At 42.8% G+C, this 24,190-nt stretch overlaps 1 protein-coding gene across 2 annotated transcripts in view; it reads left to right on the top strand.

Moving 5' to 3' along the window:
* MMP17 (matrix metallopeptidase 17) overlaps nucleotides 1-21,444 on the top strand; it is a 210,310-nt gene extending 188,866 nt beyond the window's left edge. For both annotated transcript variants that reach the window (XM_077461772.1, XM_077461773.1), the window contains exons 8-10: nucleotides 1,888-2,040; nucleotides 14,581-14,838; nucleotides 17,522-21,444. In XM_077461772.1, coding sequence (XP_077317898.1) covers nucleotides 1,888-2,040; nucleotides 14,581-14,838; nucleotides 17,522-17,838 — 728 coding nt within the window. In that variant the 3' untranslated portion in view covers nucleotides 17,839-21,444. The remainder of the gene's footprint in view (nucleotides 1-1,887; nucleotides 2,041-14,580; nucleotides 14,839-17,521) is intronic.
* The last annotated feature ends 2,746 nt before the right edge of the window (nucleotides 21,445-24,190 follow it).

Raw genomic sequence — 24,190 nt, 5'->3', positions numbered from 1 at the left:
TCTAATTAGGCTTTTTTGTAGTTGAGTTACATATTAGTCTTTACCAGGAGCTCCTACCTCACCTACTTCTGACCTACTGATCTCTGACCTATGCGTCACCTACTACTGATCTGTGGATTCTGCGTCACTTACTACTCAACCCCTGCACTTTGATTCCCTTTTAGCCACAGCTATTATTCAGCACAATTAGAAACTACACCCAATTTTTGCCACAGCACACTACACATGCCGCAACTTACGATCCTCCACAGAGACCCCATTACTTTTTACATCGCTGTTACCCTATATTTTACTGCTGGATAGAATGTTACATGTTATAGTTCAGTGTGCTGCATCCCACACCCTACTCGCCCAACCTTACAATTGTTGTCAGAGGGGTGTGGTTTGGCATTTTCCCCCTGGGCACTGAATGACCTTGACCTGGCACTGAGTGGGAGATGTTGGATATGGACCATCTAGCTTTCAGGTTTAATAAAAAACTGGACAGTTTAGGGATTGTCGTGGTCACCCTGCTCGCTTCACCCCAACTCATTCATTTGCCCCCCAGCAGAGGTCCCCCCACTATCCCTGCATAGCCCAGCTTACCGCCACCACATGCCGCATCGCCCACATGCAGCTCACATAACCTTCGTGCTGGGAGTCCTGTTCTCCCGGACAAGCACCAGGCAGCCAACTTCCTCACTGTTCCTGCATGTGGATTCACCACATGCAGGCAACATGCCTGTTGCTTGCACGCTCCCCCCACTTTTCTTGGCAGGCATCACTGTTCCCACACTTTTGTGCCTCCAGGAGACAAAGGCTGCACTCCCTGTGTGTGACTGGGGTGAAAGTGGTGGAGCTTGTTGCCAGGGCAAACCAATGGCAAGCCTGAGGTTGCTTTTACATGAGATCATGCCCTGGGAGATAAATACAGGAGCAGTACCGGGCACAGTTAGTCTCTCTCTTTCTACTCAGCTGTATGCTCTGAGTTACTTAACTATTGCTGTGGCAGAGTCCTGCCTATCTTTGCTCTGTGCACAGCCCTGTGCTAAGGATTTAACCTTCGTTGTGTGGAAATTGTACCCAGAATTGCTGTGTGCCCAGATTGTTGCCCTGTGCTAAGAATTGTACCCTTGCCAGACCACTGACCACCCTTGGTGTGCCCAGAATGTTGCCCTGCTGAACCAAACCACTGTCTATTCTTTCTGTGTGCCCGGATTGCTGCCTGTTCTTAAGGACTTAATCCCTACTGTATAAAATCACTGACCAACCTCACCTGGACTAGACGGTTTACAACAGGGTCTCATTGGGAGTCTTTTGAGGACTCTAGTGGAGGTTTATGATGTCTCTGCATTCCTTTCTAGCTTATCTGCCATTTGTGAAATATGTCTTCAGTCAGTCAGTAATTTGTCAAATACGTCATTTTACATGGCTGCCTAGCCCAAATATGAGATTTAAATCTGGCTGCATCTCTTACGGACGTGCAAATTTTGAGGATGAGGATGGTATGATGTTCAGTACTACCCTGTTTTCTCAACATGGTTTGAAGTTTTTCCGACCTCACTATCCTTACGCTCCTCACTTCCAATTTGGTCACCAGACTTCTTTTTAAACATTGTAGAACATAAAACCCCCAATAATAACACATACATTTTTTACCAAGCCATATCACTTTTGTCCAGCTATATTGTCCTGATTTGTTCTTATTTGTTGCAATTTTGTATGTTTTAGCTTTTTTGCTTCTCACAAATTTAAAATGTAAAATTCTTTAAAGTTTAGATACTAGCGGGCCAAATCCAACCTGCCCTTCATCCAGGCAGTCACACAACTATTCCCTGTTCCCCTATATCAGCATATACTATATATATGATTATTGCATTGCATCTGAAGTTTGCTTTTGCTTTCTAGGCAAGTACTTTTGGAGACTTACACGAAATAAGCATTTGGTCTCCCTTCAACCTGCTCAGATCCATCGTTTCTGGAAAGGGCTTCCCCTAAACATGGACAGTATTGATGCAATATATGAGAGGACCACAGACCATAAAATTGTCTTCTTCAAGGGTAAGTACAATAACATATGCCTTATCACTTTAATGTCAAATGCTGTTTTATTTATTTTTTGAAAAAGCAGCAGAATACAGAAGGGAAACAAAGAGAAAATGTAACAGTAATACTATGTGCACATCTTTTTTTATATCCACATTCATAGGAAACTTCACACATTCCTCAAATTCTGTTAAATCTGATACGCTCATCTTGCATGTAAACTTATAACCTGGTTCCTTGCTAAAGTGTTTGATATAATGGGAACAGAAATAAAAGTTGTGCAATCCCATTTCATTGCACTTAGCACAACTTTAGAACATTGATAAGCAATAAAAACTCCTATTGTCATGTTTTTTCAGGGAAAGCATGTCTGGGTATCACATACTGTATGTAAAATAGAAATATTAACTACAGGTGTAGTTACTTCATGCCTTCACAATGCACCATTGGCTACTTCCACAAAAAGCTTCCCCAATACACTGATTATAACATTCTGTAGTGAGTCTCCTCATTTAATATGACCTAGAAGCAAGATGGTATGTATCATACTGGCAAAGCCATGTGTAATACGTCTTTAACCACTTAAGGTTAGATCCTCATTTTGAGATTTGGTGTTTGCTGGTTTAAATAATTAATTTTTTTGCTAGAAAATTACTTTGAACCCCCAAACATGATATATTTTTATTTTCTAACACCGCAGAGAACAAAATGGCAGTCATTACAATACTTTCTGTCACACCGTATTTGCGAAGCGTTCTTTCTTAAAAAAAAGACACTTTTTTTAATTAAAAAATAACACAACAGTAAAGTTAACCTGTTTTTTATTGTGAAAGATTATGTTACACCGTGTTAATTGATACCCAACATGTCACGCTTCACAATTGCACCCACTCGTGAAATGGCGACAAACTTTTACCCTTAAAAATCTCCATAGGCGATGTTTAAAAAATTCTACAGGTTGCATGTTTTGAGTTACAGAGGAGGTCTATGGCTAGAATTATTGCTCTTGTGGGAGCTACTCACGTATGCATTTGCTTACGACGTGAGCTCGACGGGAAAAATGTTTTTCTTATTTATTTTACTTATTTATTTATTTTTTACACTGTTCTTTTTTTTTTTTAAAGTGTCACTTTTATTCATTGAAATAGAAAAAAAAGCATGACAGGACCTCTTTAATGTGAAATCTGGAGGAAAAAATACCTTAGAGCTCATATATACACTAAAATGAAATGAAGAAAAAAAATATATATGTAATTTAAAACATTTTTTTTTTTAAATGTCCCTTTAAGAGCTATGTGTGGAAGTGATGTTTTGACGTCGCTTCTGCCCTGCAATGGTATGGAGCTGGGTGGGGGCCATCTTCCTCTCACTCCATACCACACACAGAGAAGGATCCGATCGCCTTCACCGCTGCCTGAGGCTTCAGTGGCGGCGGAGGGCACTGGAGCACTGCGGGAGGGGTGGCCCTCTCCCGCCACCGATAAAAGTGATCTTGCGGCAAATTTTCCACAGAGATCACTTTCATCTGAAAGCCGACCGCCCGACTGTTGAAGAAGATACCAGGGTTATGGTAGTTAGCTGCTGCCATAAAGATGATATTCCTCTTCAAATAGCCGACCTATAATGACGGTTGGCGGCCGGCCGGCAAGTGGTTAAAGTGTTACTTAACCCAGGACCCTGCATTCACTATATTTAGTCTCCCACAGTACACAGAACATGAAAATGCATTCATTTTAGTAAATATAAACTGCTAAATACCTTTTCTCATCAGCAGTATATAGCAGTCTTGTGACTTCTATCCCTGTCTGGTTAAAGTTAGTAGCAGGCGTTTTCATACTGCACTGGCTGTCCTATCAGGATCCAAGACCCCTGACCTTCTGTCTGGACAGTGCTGATTGGCCATGTTCTGATCACATGCACTCTCCCAAGAAAAAAAATCTCTCTAGCAATACACACCAAACTGAGCATGTACAGCCTGACCCCATTAACTGAGAAGAGTTGGATCTGTGAATACCCGATCAAACAGCCTTTTTAAACAATGCAGAGGATTAACGTCTTAGGTTCCACAGTGAGTAAAACAAGCACACTTTACTGCATATGCAGACTGATTTTACTGTTGTGGGTTTAGTAACACTTTAACACGTCATATCAATCCTTCTTCTAGTGGTGTGAGATGTAATGCTGTTGTCATAATTTAGCTTTGGGGATCTCTTGTGTGTTCATTAGTAGGGCACGTACTGTAGGGACATTGGTTTGGAGATTATATTTTATGTTTTTCCCTGAAGTGGTGCTAAATAAGATGTTTCCAGTTCAGATTGCCTTGATACTACATGTTGGAGCTTTGGGAAACAACATAATTATTCTCCAATTGCAGATAATATATGAAACATGAATCATCGCGATGTATATATGTTATACATATACAGTATATCTTTGTGTTGAAGGTCAGTAAATTAACTTTAAAGCTATGCAAAGATCGGTTCATGCTTGGGGACCAACTGTGGGGTTTGTCCAAAATGGGTGACATTAGATTGTGTCACATGGGTGCCTAAAGTGTCATTTTTTTTGCAGAGTTTTCAGTGTAGGGTGGCCTAAGTATAAAATCAATAGTAATGTAGCGGCTATTTGACATCCTTACTGTATTGCCAGGCTAGCATGGACTTTCAATGAAGAGACACAGTCTGTCATTTCTGTTGGAGTGGGTTCCTCCCTCACTTTTTTTTTCTCTTGTCACTGTGAGATGAGTCACAGGCAAGACATACTACTCTGCCCTTTCCCCCTACTTCTTCATTGGCAGAGGAAAACAGCCAAAGGAAGGCTGTAGGAGGAACTGTGGAATATGAAGTCCCAGCGCAAAGCAGCCTGACTGACTTTTAAGGTGACAGGACCGCAAATCCCAGGCTGCACTGCAGAGAGTCAAGAGAATTGTGGGAGAGACTATAAAAATACAGGGCGCACTAGGCCCAGCTCTCTTGTTTTCTTGGATACCCTCATGTGAACACCATCTGTGAGAGGAGGATTGCGGCCTACCACGTGGTGTACCACGTTCCAACCCGAATGAGAGGGGTCTGGCTCTACTTGCTGTTTGTCTGACATCCATCCAGCACCACTCGGGTCACCTGTCAACCTGCGTACTAAGCTTCACATCGGAAGATCGATAGGGCAGATCCATTGCATGAATGTCGCTACATGAGCTACTGCCCGGAAGGCATCGAATTGGCCTGGTCGTTGGTGAGAGGGCAGTCGCCCACCTTTACAAATCCTTTCTTACAGTTTCACTGGGACACTTTGCACAGACATCTCTACCTTAGAAATACTTTACTGAACCTACTTTGAACACTGCAGAGACATCTTTAGCTCTCCTCATTTTGAGAAACCTATCGCTTGCTACTATACCTTGTTGGATAAAAGTTAATGAGCTCCACCATGCTAGTGAAGACAGTACTGTCATTGCTACTATAAGGGCCCTTATACCATTACCTTTAAGTCAGACTTCTCACTATAGATGACATTTAATAGTTTGGCCTGGGGTTCCCCTTTAGTATTGGTAATATCTACATGTATTCAATAGTTTTGAAGAAGGTATTTACAGATTATCTGTCATTTGTTTGAGCACTATAAAAATCACTTCAACCAAATCCTGGTTGTTTGTCTGGGATCTGGCTGACCAATACCATTTTGAGTTCTTGCTTCCTAAGTATATAGAAAGAAAACATTAATACTTGAACTGTGTCAGTATGTCATTACTGTAGTATTCTATTAATCACATTGCCAGGTGTGCCAGAGGGGCTGAGGGCATTTCTGGGGTTGAGAGGCACAGTAACGGACTGAACCAATTTAAGCAGCTCCTTCGGGGGTATCGCTACATGTGGGGGCTCGTATCTGGGATTTTCCACTACTCTGCAATCAACTCCCCTAGACAGCATCCCTACAAGTACCAGGATGGACCCTGACGCTGCGATCTAGTGGTGTGAGGAAGAAGACGCCCGCTCAGAGTCGAGTATGGTGATCGAACTCCCTGGGGAGACCTAGACTGAAGAACAAAACAGCTAGGCAGTGAAGATGCTGTCCCCGGACAGGAAGGTGTGGGTGATTGCTGTCAACTACAACTACAAGTTGCTTCAACTACGGAAGAAGTTCTCTCCACATCGCCTCTGGCTACGATTGGACCAGAATCCTTTGCTGCCCTGGAAGACTTTGTGTCCAGATGTCAGAAATACCCTCCAACATACTCTGGAACTGGGTATCAAAAGCTCAGGGCCTTCTTTGGAAGACAACCAGTGCCTACAGGGGAGGACAACACTGAAGAGTGGCTGGACCAGGCCACACAAGCCTTGGATGAATGGGGCATTCCTGAAGCCCACAAGAAACAGAGAATCACAGAGATTTTAAGAGGGCCTGCCTCAGAAGCCACCCCTAAAGTCTATCAGCACCTGGTAAAAGAACAGAAGGCCCCAGATGATGGAGTGGGAAAGATCTGGCGCTTGGACCGGAGTGAGAAGGTGTTACAGCCTGGTGAAGTGGCCTGTTTATAGGCACCTGTCAAGCTAAATTGGAAACAGCCAGGCCCTTTCATTGTCCTTGAAGCAGAGAGAGGACATGGGAGTGGAGAGTATTCCCGAAGTGGTTTCAACCAAAGCACTGCAAAGAAGTCACAGGAGGATCTCGGTCAGTGTCCGCAACTTAACAGCCTTGCCAGTGAAGATGCCGGCTCGGATGTTGTTTTGACAAGTGAATCCGCCTACTCCGGTCTCATCATCTGATTTAATGAGGGGAGAAAAGAATGTGAACCCTGTCGAGGACTTCTATCCAAAGAACACTCCTCTCTCACCCGAATGGAAAGAAAGAGCCAAGACTCAGCTCCTGAGATGGCAGGCTGAAATTTTGAAGAGTGAATTCGATGTTGGATGTGCAAAGAGTGCCAACTACCGGATCTGTCTTCAGGAGGATAAGCCATTCAGAGAAAGAGTCCAGTGGATTCCTTTAGGAGACTTGGAAGACATGCGTGAACAATTGGCAGAATTGAAGAGTCTCTTCAGAGAATCCCAAAGTCCATATGCTTCTCCGATAGTGGTGGTACAGAAGAGGGTCGCTGAGGCTGTGTATCGACTACAGAATGCTGAACAGAAGGACCATTCCCGACCAGTATACCCCACCACAGATAGAAAATGCCTTCCAGAGCCTGTCAGGGGCAAAATGGTTCAGCGTGCTGGATCTGAAGAGTGGGTACTATCCAATCCCCTTGCAGCCTGAGGATCGGGAGAAGACCGCCTTCATTACCCCGTGGGGTTCTTTGAATTAGACAGTATGCCTCAAGGCATGTCCAGCGTCCCAGCCACTTTCCAAAGGCTCATGGAGAAGATGGTGGGTGACATGAACCTGATAGAAGTGTTGGTGTATCTAGATGACATCATTGTCTTTGGGAAGACCTTAGAGGAGCACGAAGGGCATCTAGTGAAGGTCCTCAAGAGATTCCATGAGAAGGAGTTGAAGCTGTCTCTGGAGAAGTGCCAGTTTTATCAACCCTTAGTCAACTACCTTGGTCACATCATGCCTGCCGACGGAGTGGCCCCAGAGGCTGGAAGCCATCACCTCCTGGCCAAGGCCTACTAATGTGACCGAACTCAGATCATTTCTGGGATTCTGTTCCTATTACAGAAGATTTGTTGAGGGATTCGCTAAAATAGCTAACCCACTCAATGAGCTACTGAAAAGTGAAGAGGAAGACAATGACCCAGATCCGACAAAGCCTGTCAGACTAGCTGGAGGGTCCAGAAAACCCAGAGAGTCCATTCAGGAACAGTGGACTGCCCAATGTGAAGAGGCCTTTAGGCAGCTGAAATGGAGCCTAACAACTGCTCCAGTCCTGGCCTATACAGATCTAACCAAGCCATATGAACTACACATTGACGCCAGGCAAGATGGGTTAGGTGGGGTGCTGTATCAAGAGCACGATGGCCACCTACGGCCTGTTGCCTATGTGAGTCGGAGCTTGGCACCCGTTGAGAAGAACTACCTCACACAAACTCGAGTTTCTTGCCTCGAAGTGGGCGGTAGTGAATAAATGGAAGGATTATCAATATGGAGCGAAGTTTGTGATTAAGACCGACAATAATGTTCTCACCTACATCCTCACCACTGCCAAGTTGGATACCACAGGTCACAGATGGTTGGCTGCCCTATCGGGTTTACTTTCAGCTTGAAGTATTGATCTGGGGGATGGGAACAAAGACGCAGATGCTCTGTCAAGAAGGCCCCATTGCTCCACTGATGATCCAGAAGAATGCGCTCGCCTGACACTGGAAGGGGTATGAGCCTTATGTCAAGGAGCAGAACGCCAAGCTGGAGGAGGATCCAGGGTCGAAGACATTGGAGTTTGAGCTGCTGGTGTCCACAAATGTTATTGCAATATTACCTGAGTTGGGGATGAAGGTCAGTCAAAGCTTTCTAAGAAAGACTTGCGAAGGGACCAGTTGGAAGACCCTCTCTGTAGCTTGGCAATGAAGGCCTTACAGAGGCAACGCCCTGATTTGCTCCTCACTGACTCCCCGAAGGAGGCCCGTCTACTGCACTGAGAGTGGGATCGTCTGCAGCTGCATCAAGGGGTGGTCAACTGATGATCTCAAAGAAAGATGGAAGTTGTTCCTACCAGAAAAACATAGGGAAACAGTATTAACCGCCCTACACGACAACCATGGCCACCTAAGACCTGAGAGGACTTTCCACCTAGTGAGGAAACAATTCTATTGGCCCTGCATGCGGACTGAAGTCGAGGGCTATTGCCACTGCTGCATCAGATGTATCTAAAGAAAAACTTTGCCTCACGAGCTGACCCAATGGGCCATCTTCAGAGTCAGGGACCCATGGAGCTGGTGTGCATTGACTTTCTGTGCTTAGAGCCTGATCTGAGTGGACAGGGAAATATCCTGGTAGTGACTGACCACTTCACTCGGCATGCCTAGGCATTTCCCACAAAGGATCAACAGGCATCCACAGTGGCCAAGATCTTAGTGGAGAAGTTCTTTGTACACTGTGGCCTGCCCCAATGTATCCACTCTGATCAAGGGAAAGACTTTGAGAGGAGTCTCATAAAGAGACTTTTATACCTGTTAGGCATTAAAAAGTCCAGAACCACCCAGTACCATCCTGAAGGGGATCCTCAGCCCGAGAGGTTCAACCAAATCCTCATAGATATGATTGGGACTTTGAATGCAGACCAAAAGCAGCACTGGAGCAAGCATATAGCCGCTATCATGCATGCTTATAACAGCATCACAAACAATGCCACAGGATACTCTCCTTTTGTCTTCACATTGTCTGATGTTTGGATGGGAGGCCCGGCTACCAGTAGACTTGGCCTTTGGCACATTTTTAGACTATACTTCCACAACCTCCCACAGAGGATATGTAGACCACCTACAGAAAAGTCTGAAAACCACCTACGACAAGGCCCAAGCTGCCTCAGATGCCTGAGGACAGAGGAACAAAACGAAATTTTGATCTCAGGGTATGAGTGCAGGACTTGCAACCAGGTGACAGAGTACTGCTGAGGAACTTGGGTGTCCCTGGAAAGCACAAGTTGGCTGGCCACTGGAAGTCACAGCCTCATGTGGTTTCCAATCAGCTGCCAGGACTCCCAGTGTATAAAATTCAGCCAGAAGCCAGCACAGGCCTGCTGAAGACTTGGCACTGCAACCATCTGTTGTCTCTGTAGGAAGCAGTTTGCGTGACACCACAGCCAGATTCACAGTCCACATCCATAGTCTCTCAGAGAGCCAGACCTGTGACTAGGTATCAGTTGGTGCCTCTTACTGAAGAGGATGAGAATAGTGAGAAAGAAGAGATGGGAATGGATTGGCTGTGGCCATCCCAAATATCAAGGCCGGCCACCCCCCTCTGGTGGGGGAGTGTGTAGTGGCTATTTGACACCCCTACTGTATTGCCAGGCTAGCCAGGACTTTCGATGGAGACACACTCTGTCAGTTCTGTTGGAGTGGGTTCCTCCCTCCCTTTTTTTTTCTAGTCACTGTGTGATGACTCACGGTCAAGACAGCCTACTCTGCCCTTTCCACTACTTCATCATAGGCAGAGGAAAGACAGCCAATCAAAGGAAGACTGTAGGAAGAGAACGGAACTGTGGGATATGAAGTCCCAGCATAAAGCAGCCTGACTGACTTTTAAGGTGACAGGACTGCAAATCCCAGGCCACACTGTAGAGATTCAAGAGAATTGTGGGAGAGACTATAAAAGTATATGGCGCACTAGGACCAGCTCTCTTTGTTTCCTGGATCCCCTCATGTGAACACCATCCTGTTGCTGTGAGAGGGGGATTGCGGCCTATCACGCAGTGTACTGTGTTTCAACCCAGATGTGAGGGGCCTGGCTCTGCTTGCTGTTTTTCTGACATCTATCCAGCACCACTCGGGTCACCTGTCAACCTGTGTACTAAGCTTCACATCGGGGGATCGATAGGGCGGATTCGTTGAATGAATGTAGCTACATGAGCTACTGTCCGGAAGGCATCGAATCGGCCTGGTCATTGGTGAGAGGGCAGTCACCCACCTTTACAAATGCTTTCTCACGGTTTCATTGGGACACTTTGCACAGACATCTCTACCTTAGGAATACTTTACTGAACCTACTTTGAACACTGTGTAGAGACACATTTAGCTCTCCTTGTTTTGAGAAACCTATCGCTTGCTACTACACCTTATTGGATAAAAGTTAATGGGCTCCTCCATGCTGGTGAAGACCATCAGATCTGCAATGGGGACATTACTGTCATTGCTGCTATAAAGGCCCTTATACCATTACCTTTAAGTCAGACTTCTCATTAGCGTTAACGGTTAATAGTTTGGCCTGGGGTTCCCCTTTAGTATTGGTAATATCTACATGTATTTAAATGTTTTGAAGAAGAAATTTACGGATTATCTGTCACTAACTGTATTGATGCTGTCTATATGTATATTTGCTTGAGCACTATAAAAATCACTTCAACCAAATCCTGGTTGTTTGTCCGGGATCTGGCTGACCAATGCCATTTTGAGTTCTTGCTGCTTAAGTAAATAGAAAGAAAACATTAATACTTGAACTGTGTCAGTGTGCCATTACTGTGGTATTCTATTAATCACGTTGCCAGGTGTGCCAGAGGGGCTGAGGCCATTCCTGGGGTTGAGAGTCAGAGTAATGGACTGAACCAATTTAAGCAGCTCCTTCGGGGGTGTTGCTACAGTAAAAACACAAGTAAAGCAAATAAAATTGATCACCTGTTTAATCTGAATATGACCTCTGTACACGAGATATTGAACATTAACTCTCTATTAACAAAAATCAAATACATGGCTTATAGCGGTGGTGTGTTCAGGGACAGCTCCAGACTGGTGGCATGGTCAAACGTGGATGTGTTCAAAAGTGGGTGTTGCTTCATGGTGTATGGCCTGCCCTATAGTGTGTCATATTTGCACCTTTCTTTAGATAAAATAGAGCTTGGAATATTGAAGTGATTGTGAGGAAAGATAAGCTCCATTGGAGCCAGTAATGATAACTTCCAACAAGTGTCAGGACCAGCAATGATAATCGGTAGCAATCACCTCCAGTGCCAGGGCAAGCATTAATGCAACAAAGCAAAACATGAGTTCTGGTTTCATTAATAGAAATAAACATTTTTTGTTCAAATCTTGCCTGGTTAACCTCTTATGGACCAGCCACTATATGTGTACAGGTCCGTAAACCCTATTGTTTTGAGAATATGTACAATACATACCAATACATTCTCCTGTGTGTACCTGCACATGCACACGACTGTGACCATGCCGGGATTGACCACAGTGGATCACACTGCAAGGTACAGAGCCAATGGGAGGGGCTCTGTACCATGTGATCACTGTGACCAGAGACTGTACACAATGACTGCCTTTAACAGCCATATCTCATTTACTGGCTGGTGACCAGGAAGCCCACTGACCACCAGTGCAATCCAGTAACGGTGCCAGCAGTAAAATCATTACCTATACTGTCATTCATCCCTGTACAGTATAAGTTAACCACATCCTGTCTTGGATCTGACCTGTAACATCTGTACATTAAACCCTTCATCTCCATCCTCCCACTGTATGTGACCTGTACATAAACCCCTTCAGCTCCTGATCCCTCTGTGTATGACATGTTCATTTAATATACCTAGTGCACACCAACAAGCTCCATGTTTTAGCCTTCTTAATACCTGCATAATTCTTCTTTTTCAAAAATTGTGCCCACCTTGGAGGTATCTATTTTCCAAAAACTGGCCATTTTAACAGCTTTCATACTTACTTGTATATGTATAAAAAAAATTGTGGTTATTAAATTTCACCAAAATAAATCTTTATATAAATTTTATTTAGGTACAGCGTTGCATGAATGAATAACTGTCTATTAAAGTATCTTGGTGCTAAAAACTGAAAATGATTTGGTAATGGGGGAAACATGTAGATACTACTGAAAGATACAATTAAATGGATATGAAGGTCACACCAGACAAGAAGTTCTCTCTAGAAACAGTACACTTCAGCTGTATTATTTACAGAACTTTAGTAGCAGTAATTGGATTTTTTCCTGTGACAGTTCTTATTGAGTGCCGGCACACACTATGCGAGAGTCACATGCGATTTTGAACAGAAATTTCACCTGATTCCTGTTCTTCAGCAGTGCGATTTGAGCCATTACTTTGTTTGGCTTGTGCAGAATTCTTTTTTTTGGTTGCACCAGAATGGGGTGGCATGGGTGTTTACACATGTTTATATATATATCGTGAAATTAGGTAGCCCAACGAGATCGTCAGACAGCTGTTGGTAGAAGCAAACGGTCCTTTTATTTTCAAAAATAGGCAAAGAGGAAAAATATAGCTTATCTTTAGCAAAGAACACAAAATATTCCATACTCTGGTTCAAAATTTTCATACAAGTTAAGGGTGTACTGCCACTCTACCAGTCCCTCTCTGTGGTGTTGAGTTTTCCTGTTGGCTTCAGGAGTCCCAAGGAGGAGGTTTTTCATAGCTTCTCTTAGGTTTCTTGACTCTTGGGTTAACCCCTACAGGATCATAGTTCCTCTATTCAAGGTTTGATGGTTCTTCCCACCCAAAACTCTTTGAACCTCCAAAATTCCAGGTCCCTAATAAGGGCTTAGCAGTCCAGAGTGTACTAAAAACCAGGACTCCTGAGTACTCAACAATGCCTTTGCTGTAAACCATCTCCCTTAAAGGGACCACAACTCAAATAATGAGGGAATATACCTGCCATCCAGGACACATCCTCTGTGTCCTGTATTGTATATACAGTAAAAATATAACATACAGTATTTAAAGCAGAATGTCAATGCACCTAAGCATGGAAGTCAAATCTTATCAATGAGTGAGACCAGAAGGAAGTTTGCAGCTAAAAAATCCATGAAGCCTCTTTTCCTTGGTGCAAACATCTCAAATCTCCACCCCTTCATGCCAGGAACACCCTTTCAATGTGCCATGGAAATAAAAACCAGACACATAACCTGCATGCATGTCATGTAAATGTCTACAAACATTTAAATGAGATGAGAGGTTCTGAGCTCCATAATAGTACTTCCCAACATTCATAAGGCAAATAGTACACCTTACATATTGTTTCTCGCATTACAATTTATTTACTGCTAATGAGAAATATCTCACCCGCTATACAGTAGTTGATTTGAGCGTGCACACGACCGGACTTTCCCTTAGAATAAACTCTGACGATATTGCCTACACACGATCACACCAAAGTCCGTTTGTTTCAAATGCAATGACGTACAACGGGACCAGAAAAAGAAGTTCAGTAGCCAATAGCTGCCCTTGGGTCGTATTTGGACTAGCATACAGACGAATGGTTTTCCCGATAGGAATTGGTTCTGTCGGAAAGATTTAAAACATGTTCTATTTCTTGGTCCATCATATTTTTTGAGAAAAAAAAAGTCTGCTGAAGCCCACACACGATCGGAATATACAATGAAATTATTCAGTTGGACCTTTTCTGCCGGAAAGTCCGGTCATGTGTACGCGGCATCATTCAGAGATCCCCTGCTTGTTGGCCATGTCCTTCCCTTGCACATGTACTGTCAGCAATGCCACTCAGACTGGAATTTCTCATACTTCTCCTCCATCACTTTGCATTTCCGTAACAGAAAAAGTTGAGATAGCAATGTCACTCAGACTGGAATTTCTCATACTTCTCCTCCATCACTTTGCATTTCCGTAACAGAAAAAGTTGAGATGGCAATGTCACTTACTGTATTGACGTCAGTCACCAAAGAAAACTCCATCACTCATTGCACAGGGTCTCAAGATGGAGGAATAGCAGTCACATGACCTCAAGTAAAAATAATATTTTTATGAAGTAAGCATTATAAAGTACTAAAGCTAAAATATAGGCACCATTTGGGACTTTCGTTATTCTATTCCTTCCATGTATTTTAATACTATTTGTAACATTCCTATATAATTGCTTTATGGGCTTATCCTCAGTGAAACTGTCACCGTTTCCTGTTTTCTCTCCCCATATGTTTTAGGTGACCGCTATTGGATTTTCAAAGACAATAATGTGGAAGAAGGATATCCCCGGCCCATCACAGAATTTGGATTACCCCCTGGGGGTGTGGATGCTGCTTTCTCCTGGTCTCACATTGATAAGACATATTTCTTTAGAGAAAACCTTTTTTGGAGTTACAGTGAGCGTGAGCATAGAATGGATGATGGCTACCCTATGGAGATTACTCTGTGGAAGGGGATCCCCACTGCTCTGGATGATGCTATGGCTTGGTCAGATGGTGAGTATATAGTTATATATATTTTTTTTTCTGCTAAGCTAAATCTTTTTTTTCCACTTTTCACTATTTCTGGTGTGTATTTTCACCTAAAGAAGCATCCCCGTACCTAACAATCCCTAACCCTTTGTTGTGTTGCATAAACTAAAAGAGACAACTGTGGCAACAGCATTAAAAAACACAAAAATATTTTTTAATAATTACAGAAATATCCTCAGTGCTTACTCCATTAAGCAAATTTTGGTACATACACTATATTACCAAAAGTATTGGGGCGCTTCCTTTACACGTACACAAACTTTAATGGCATCCCAATCCTTAGTCTATAGGGTTCAATATTGAGTTGCCCCACCCTTTGCAGCTATAACAGCTTCTACTCTTCTGGGAAGGCTGTCCACAAGGTTTAGGAGTGTGTCTATGGGAATGCTTGATCATTCTTCCAGAAGCGCATTTGTGAAGTCAGACACTGATGGGGACGGGAAGGCATGGCTCGCAGTCTTTGCTGTAATTCATCGCAAAGGTGTTCTGTCGGGTTAAGGTCAGGACACTGTGCATGCCAGTCAAGTTCCTTATCCATGTCTTTATGGGCCTTGCTTTGGGCACCGGTCAAAATGAAGTGGAGAAAGCTATCGCTTGCTACTATACCTTATTGGATAAAAGTTAATGAGCTCCACCATGCTGGTGAACAATTTCATGCTCCCAACTATTATGTGGGAACAGTTTGGGGATGGCCCCTTCCTGTTCCAACATGTCTGCGCAACTGTGCACAAAGCAAGGTCCATACAGACATAGATGAGCGAGCTTGAGAGAAATGTGGGGTCTTATCGACCCCACATTTCTCAATTAAAAGGACCTGTCATGCCCTATTCCTATTACAAGGGATGTTTACATTCCTTGTAATAGGAAAAAAAGTGATCACCAAAAAAATATTTAAAGGGAAAGTGTAAAAATAAAACGAAAATAAACAATAAAAAATTTGTAAAAAATATTTAAAGCGCCCCAGCGTGCGTCGCACCCATATATGTAAACGGCGTTCAAACCACACATGTGAGGTGCCGTATTGCCGTGAGTGAGAGTAATAATTCTAGCCCAAGACCTCCTCTGTAATTCTAAACTGGTAACCTGTACATATTTTTAAATGGTCGCCTATGGAGATTTTTAAGTACTGAAGTTTGGTGCCATTCCACGAGTGTGCGCAATTTTAAAGCATGACATGTTAGGTATCTATTAAGACTTCATATACACAGGGCGTTTTTACAACCTCTCCTGAACGATGTAACTTGAAAGATAATAACCCACATTTAAAACATCTGTTTTGCCATGTTTACATGCCGCGTTTAGCACGTTTTGTCACGTTTGTGTTCAGAAACTTTAAAAAAAAAAAAAGCCTGTAAACTAAACACTGCTAAAGGAGAGTTATCGCGTTTAGCCGCATTCATAAGCTTTGGTGCTTGAAATGCTTGTAAACTCAGCTTCTGAACATATTTTTTTACAGTCCAAAAAATGCCTCTAAACTCAACTGCCTAGAAATGACTAGAAACGACCCTGTGTACATGGACAAATAACAGAGAGGGTTCAGGGGCAGTTGAAAGAAACTGCAACAACCGAGGGGCGTTGTAAAAAAAAATTGCAACAATCGACATTTGATTCCCTCGGTTCTCTGCTAAAAAAACATATATAATGTTTGGGGGTTCTGAGTAATTTTCTTGCAAAAAGATTACAATTTTTACATGTTGGAAAGGAGTGCCAAAATAGGCCTGGTATGGAAGTGGTTAAACTGCCCATTAGATGGCGCTTAAATCCCTTTTTAGATATATATATATATATATATATATATATATATATATATATATATACATATATATATATATATATATATAGATACACACACACACACACACACACACAGGAACAGTGTGGGAAATCGCATGTGATTTGGACAGGAATCACACCGGATTCTTCTTAAAATCACATAGATATCACATATATATATATTTTTTTATATATATATATATTTATTTACTTATTTATGTATATATATATATATATATATATATATACATATATATATATAGATAGATATATATATATATCTATATATATATATATATATATATATATATATATATATATATATCTTTATTAGGTGCATTTAGCTGTCTGTCTGGAATTCAGCTTTAAATCTTAGAAACAATAACAATTTGTTGTAAATTTGCGCTGCAGTTTTTTCATGGAACATTTGTGAAATTGGTTCAATGTAGTACATGTAAAGTAATCTTTTGAAGCTAACCGTTGAAAAATACTATTATGGGTAATGGAACGTGGCACAAAGCAGATAAAAAAGCATCATTATAATATTTTTCTGATTCTTCTTCTTACTAATGTTCCAGTGAATAGTCCTTAATATTCTTCTCTGACATAATATGACAGAACTACTAACTGAAATGATAACTGTCATCATTTATACCGTTTCTCTGGGACTCATTATAATTATATTAAAATGTTTAGCGAGAGATATTTTACCCAATGTAAATATAATTAAAACAAGATTATGCATTAGTCATTGAAGTACATGTTTAGAGCATTTAATATTTATAATTATATTTATTCATGTATAATATCAGATTATTTTAACTCTCCTGTTATTTTGAATATTCAACGTTTTTTGTTTTTTTTTTGCACTTAGGTTCAACCTACTTTTTCAGAGGAAAAGAGTACTGGAAAGTGCTTGACAACAAAATGGAAGCTGAACAAGGTTACCCACAAATAACGGCACGAGACTGGCTAGTATGCAGTGACATGCAGTCCGATGGACCAAGTGCAGAAAGCAGTAGGACTGGTGCTCATTCCAGGCAGGGTCAGCATGATGAGAGCCGGTCAGAGAATGCCTATGAAGTCTGTTCTTGTACATCTTCAGCAGAATTTCTCAGCATCAGCTTGTCAACTAACATTTCACTGCTTCTGGTGCACCTATTCACAGTAGCCTTGGTCTCGTTCTCATGATGCGCCTACCTAATGAATTTTACCATTACACAAAGGACTAAGGGGTCAAACCTGTGATCCTAATGTGCTGCACAAAGCTGCAGGCCAAACATTCCGAGAAGCTTGGAAGTGAAGGATACCAAATTCTCCATGAGAAATGAACTTTTTAAGATAATGTCCTGGAAAGTGGTGCTCAAATTACTGGAACATGGAAAGCTTTTACCACAAAACTGAAGGGAGGACTTGTTATGAAACAACCATGTTTTCGTTGTAACTGACAAAATTATTTTTCAGATCATATATGTTCTGCACATTCAACCACAGTCTATGGAAATTAAAGCTGTCCAAACATGATTAGAAACTAACACCATGTCTTCTGACCACCAGGAATTTCTGCTTTTCACTGCCTGTTGCCTACCATGAGAGGGAGCTGTAGTTTTTAAGTGGTGATACAGCAATCAGCACAACCTATAGTGAGTGACTTGCTATACCACTTACCACTGCTATACAACAAGGGGTTGTAAAGGTTGTACTTACCTGCACTGTGCAGCTTGTTTTGCACAGAGTAGCACTGAACCTGGTCTTCTGGGGTCCCACAGCGGCTGTCTCGGCTCCCTCCCGCAAGGACTCCACAACTTCACGTGAGCTCCCTCGCATGATGTGAAGTGCTTGCCGGCGCGCTCCCGTGATACAGCCGGCGGCTATAGCTGTTAGCTGTATCACTCGGCCCCGCCCCCCGGCGCGCCGCATCATTGGATGTGATTGACAGCAGAGCGAGCCAATGGCTGCGCTGTTTTCAATCCATCCACTGTAACCAATCAGCGGCCAGGCTGATCGGCGAAGAGGATGTCGGGGACGAGAGTGGGACTTTCGAGGGGTCAGGTAAGTATAATGAGGGGGCTGGGGGGGGGCAGTATTGTCAGATGTTTTTCACCTTAATGCATTAAGGTGAAAAAAACTTTTACCTTTACAACCCCTTTAACTCTGCTCAGTCAGCAGAGAACTACTAATGCCTGGTACACACAGGGATTTTTTATTTTTTTTTCGTTCAACCTAGTAGGCTCAACCAAAAAAAATGTACAGTGTACTAACACAAGCAATGTTAGTACAGCAGTCTCCCCCCCTGAGTTCTTGTGTTCTTACAGGTGGGACTGTCCCTACCCCCCTGCCAGAACACACTGATTAGCACTCACAGCCACTGGCTGCAAGTGCTGATCAGACGCTGGTTTTCCAGCATGCACGTTCGATGAAAGCCGGTTATTAGACCGCCTTCTGTCAGACAGGCTGCTCTACACATGGGCCAAATGTCAAAATGTTCCAGATGATATTCAGCCTGCGTGTACTAGCCTTAAGGTTCACAACCAAAATCCTTCCCTTAAAGTGATTGTAAAGTCTTATTTTTTGTTCCTATAAAAATAACAAACATGTTATACTTACCTGCTCTGTGCAGTAAAATTGCACAGAGCAGCCCAGATCCTCCTCTTCTCAGGTCCCTCTTCTGTGCTCCTGGCCCCTCCCTCCTGTTGAGTGTCCCCACAGAAAGCAGCTTGCTTTGGAGGCACACGAGCTGAGCTGCATCTCCGTGTGTCCATTCAGACACGAAGCAGCCATCCCCTCTCTCTCCTGATTGGCTAACTGATGTTGATTGACAGTAGCGGGGGCCAGTAGCGCCGCTGCTGTGTCTCAGACAATCAGGAGGGAGAGTACCCGATGGCAGAGACACTCATGAACATCGCTGGACAGAGATGGGTTCAGGAGAGTATGAGGGTGGCTGCTGTACACAGAAGGCTTTTTTATCTTAATGCATAGAATGCATTAAGATAAAAAAAAAAGCTTCTGACTTTACAACCACTTTAAAGTATTCTTTTGTGATCTTCGTATCTTTATATCCCCATCTTCAAGAGTAATTTCTGAAATTGAACCAAAGTCATTGATATGATTTTTGTGTGAGTTTATGGCCAGCTTATGGTCACATACCCATGTCATCATGACAGGCTTCTTTACTACATGCTGTGTTAAGTGCTTGGGGAGCATAATGGTGTACACGGAGGATATAGGGCAGTGATAACGAACCTTGGCACCCCCGATGTTTTGGAACTACATTTCCCATGATTCTCCACTACACTGCACAGTGCATGAGCATCATGGGCAATGTAGTTCCAAAACATCTGGGGTGCCAAGGTTCACCATCACTGATATAGGGTAATTTAAAACATTTTAAAGTGACTCCTGCTGGTGTCTATGGGGAGACTGCAGCGAGGCAATCTGCTCAGCTGCCTTTGGCAACCTTCCAAGCTTACATGTGGGTACTGGCAAATGTGATTTATTTTCAATAGCACCCTATGTTCTTATTTCTTGGTGCCATGTAGAAATAAAAAAAAAAATAAAATATCCAGGCCACTAATGGCATGTCACACTTCTTTTTTAATCACAAATTCCAAAGGCTAAAAAGGCTTAAAATAATTAAAACACATCCAGCCAATTAACCTTTCTCATGCAAAGTGCACACTCTTTCAAAGCAGCAAAGGTAGCCTGGCATACTCAGACACCTCAGTGGGTATGAGCCTAATGCCCCATACACACGGTCGGATTTTCCGACGGAAAATGTGCAATCGGATCATATTGTTGGAAAATCTGATCGTTTGTGGGCTCCATCTGACTTTTTCCGTCGGATTTTCCGACGCACAAAGTTTGAGAGCAGGATCTAAAATCTTCCGACAACAAAATCCGATCGCATAAATACCAATCGTGTGTAGACAATTCCGACAGACAAAGTTCCACGCATGCTCAGAATAAACTAAGAGACGAAAGCTATTGGCTACTGGCCCGTTTATAGTCCTGACGTACGTGTTTGACGTCACCTCGTTCAGAACAATTGGATTTTCCGACAACTTTGTGCGACCGTGTGTATGCAACACAAGTTTCGGCCAAAGACCGTCTGAAAAAATCCGACGGATTTTGTGATTGGAATGTGGGGCATTAGGGTCTCCTAGCAGTCTGATCGTTGCAAATGCAAGTATAATTTACTGAACAGAAACCTGTGGCAGATTATTATTTTTTTTCATTAATCTTTCTGCCAAAAGACTTAAAGGGGAACTATCACAAAAGTATATATTTTTATGTTATTACATTTAAACAAAATTGATTTAACAATATATTTTGTTATATGCCACTAAACTCCAGTATGTTGTGTAGTTTTATTTTATCTGCAAGCATAAAGTTTGTTTTTGCTAAATACATTTATTTGCCAGACAGGAGCTCTGTGTTGATCACAACGGCAAGTCTGTATAAATGTATAAATGGACCACAGTCATTCACAATAAACATTTATAAATGTGTATATAGCTTTTAAATATTATATATCTCAAAAGTAGGAGAAAATAAAGGTATATGAAAATTGATATAATGATAGTTCCAGCTATAAGTTTTTTTTCAAGAATGCAGTGAAGTCATGTTTGCACTTGTAGTGGTTGCCTGTGATGCATCCATGATGGTCAGGTAATGGGGTCTTGTCTTTCTAAGATGGCCCAGTAATTGGAGCACTGCCAAGAGTGAATTCTGTAATTCTGCTTCTTTGAATTTCTGACAAACAGTTGTATAATAAAGAGGCACATCTTGTTTACACCATGGAATAGATTAGAGTTGTTTTTCTCTGTTGAGCTCAATATAAAGGGTGTAGAAATCCATAGGGGCACTAAGAACAAGGTCTGCTAGTGGCTTCACATCTTGCACCCTTCATGCCTTATGGCTCATTACCACTTTGATTGTACCACAGAAGCTCGATGTATACATTTTATGCAGGTCACTCAACTCTGATTTAGGAAAATGCTTGTTTGGAGAACTCAAATTTACACACTTAACCACTTGCTTACTGGGCACTTAAACCCCCCTCAGTCCCAGACCAATTTTCAGCTTTCAGCGCTGATGCACTTTGAATGACAATTGCACGGTCATACAACACTGTACCCAAATGAAATTTTTATCATTTTTTTCCCACAAATAGAGCTTTCTTTTGGTGGTATTTAATTACAGCTCGGAGTTTTATTTTTTGCTAAACAAACAAAAAAAGATGCAAAAAAAAAAAAAAAATCATGTTTAATAGTTTGTTATAAAATTTTGCAAACAGGTCATTTTTCTCCTTCATTGAAGTGCACTGATGAGGCGGCACTGATAGGCTGCACTGGTGGGCACTGATAGGCTGCATTGGTGGGCACTGATAGGCTGCACTGGTGGGCACTGATAGGCATAGTTAAGGCGGCACTAATAGGCACAGATAAGGCGGCACCGATGGGCACAGATAAGGCGGCACTGATGGGCAAAGATGGGCACAGATAAGATGGCACAGATGGGTGGCACGGATGGGTCGCACTAAGGGGCACTGATAGGTACCACTGATAGATGGGACTGATGGGCACTGATAGGTGGCACTGATAGGTGGCTCTGATAGGTGGCACTGCTGGGCGGCACTGATGGGCACTGGTAGATGACACTGATGGGCACGGATATGTGGCACTGGGGTGCAGCACCTTTGTTGAGGCAGATTGTGGGCACTTCTGGGTGGCACTGTGGGCACTGCTGGGTGGCACTGTGGGCACTGCTGGGTGGCACTATGGGCACTGCTGGGTGGCACTGACGGGGGGCACTTATTTTTTAATTGTGTTTAGTGATGAGGGGGCAGGTGGGCACTGGCAGGTGGGCACTGGCAGGGCTGGCCGTGATCGGGACTGATGTCCTGATCACGGCCGCCGGTGATCGGCTCTTTTTTTTTTCTCCTCGCGCTGTCAGCGCGAGGAGGAATAATAGCCGATTACCGGCTCCGTTATATCACATGATCAGCTGTCATTGGCTGACAGCTGATCACGTGATAAGGGGTCGGGATCGACCCCTTGCTCGGATCGGTGATCAGACGAGTCTCATAGACTCGCCAATCACAGAGTGCGCCGCGCGCGCCCCTCAGGGGGCGCGCAGGCCGCTCGTGCACGGGACTACGTCAATAGACCTAGTCCCGGAAAAGGAGATCCGCGCTGTAGCCGTCATTCGGCTATAGCGCGGGTCTCAAGTGGTTAAAGCAGAGTTCCACATATTACAAAAAGTGTAGCCGCTGACTTTTAATAATCAGACACTCATCTGTCCCAGGGTCCAGCTTTGTGGGTGCACAAAGCCTCGCTCCTCTCCTCCTCCTCTCCACGGCGCTGGCATTGTTACTGTGGGCACCTAGCTGTGGCTTCACAGCCGGGCGCACACTCCGCAAGTGCGAACCACTCCGCGCTCTGCGATTGGCTGGACAATCTTCTGGGACCTGTGACGTATCCCAGAAGATTGCAGGGGGAGAGGTGATCCTCCGTCCGGTGCCACAGAGACAGGGAGGAAGTTGGAGCTGGGTGTCCGTAAAAACAGGGTACCTGCTCCTCCCCCAAAAAAATGACATGCCAAATGTGGCATGTCATTGGGTCATCTACACTTAAAGTGGAAAGTTCAATTTTTTGAGTGGAACTCCAAGGAGTGTCTCAACCCTCTATTCCTGCGCATCCCTGTCTGCACTGTTAAGATGGAGCCATATAGAGTTGTGCAGCTTGTATTAAATGTTTATTTGTAAAATGAAGCTTTTATGCAAAGAGCAACAAAAATATAAAAACATTTTAATGTAAAAACTATTTAACCACTTCAGCCCCAGAAGGATTTACCCCCTTAATGACCAGGCCATTTTTGCAATATGGCACTGCATCGATGTAACTGACAGTTGCGCGGTCTTGCGATGTTGTACACAAACAAAATTTACATCCTTTTTTTCCCACAAATAGAGCTTTCTTTTGGTGGTATTTGATTACCTCTGAAAATTTTATTTTTTGCGCTATAAATAAAAAAAGACAATATTTTTTACTTTTTGCTATAATAAATATCAAAAAAAAAAAAAAAATTCTTCATCAGTTTAGGCCAATATGTATTCTTCTACATATTTTTGGTAAAAAAAAATTGCAATAAGTGTATATTGATTGGTTTGCGCAAAAGTTATAGCGTCTACATAATAGGGGATATACTTATGGCATTTTTTTTTTTTATATAAATCTTTTTATTAAATTTCTTTATTACGAACAAAACATACAGAGACACAACAAACCATCATACACTTTTATCAAATAAAAAATATATAACGATACGCTTTCCGGAAATCTGATATATGAATTGTTAAAGCAGTGGTATAGTCTTTTTTATAACTTTTACCTACAGGTAAGCCTATAATAAGGCTTACCTGTAGGTAAAAAAAAGACCATACAGGTTTAGGAGATATTCCCCTCGCAGCGGCGCGTGCACACAGGGGATTCTTGGCTAAAAGTCCGGCAGACGCTGGACACTGCTGGAAAGAAATCTCCCG

The sequence above is a fragment of the Lithobates pipiens genome, unplaced genomic scaffold, assembly GCF_037356315.1.
Source record: "Lithobates pipiens isolate NorthernLeopardFrog02 unplaced genomic scaffold, aLitPip1_a1.2 Scaffold_3, whole genome shotgun sequence".
Classification (NCBI taxonomy): Eukaryota; Metazoa; Chordata; class Amphibia; order Anura; family Ranidae; genus Lithobates; species Lithobates pipiens.
Note: the sequence above shows the minus strand (reverse complement) of the source record. Positions and strands in the feature narration are given on the sequence as shown.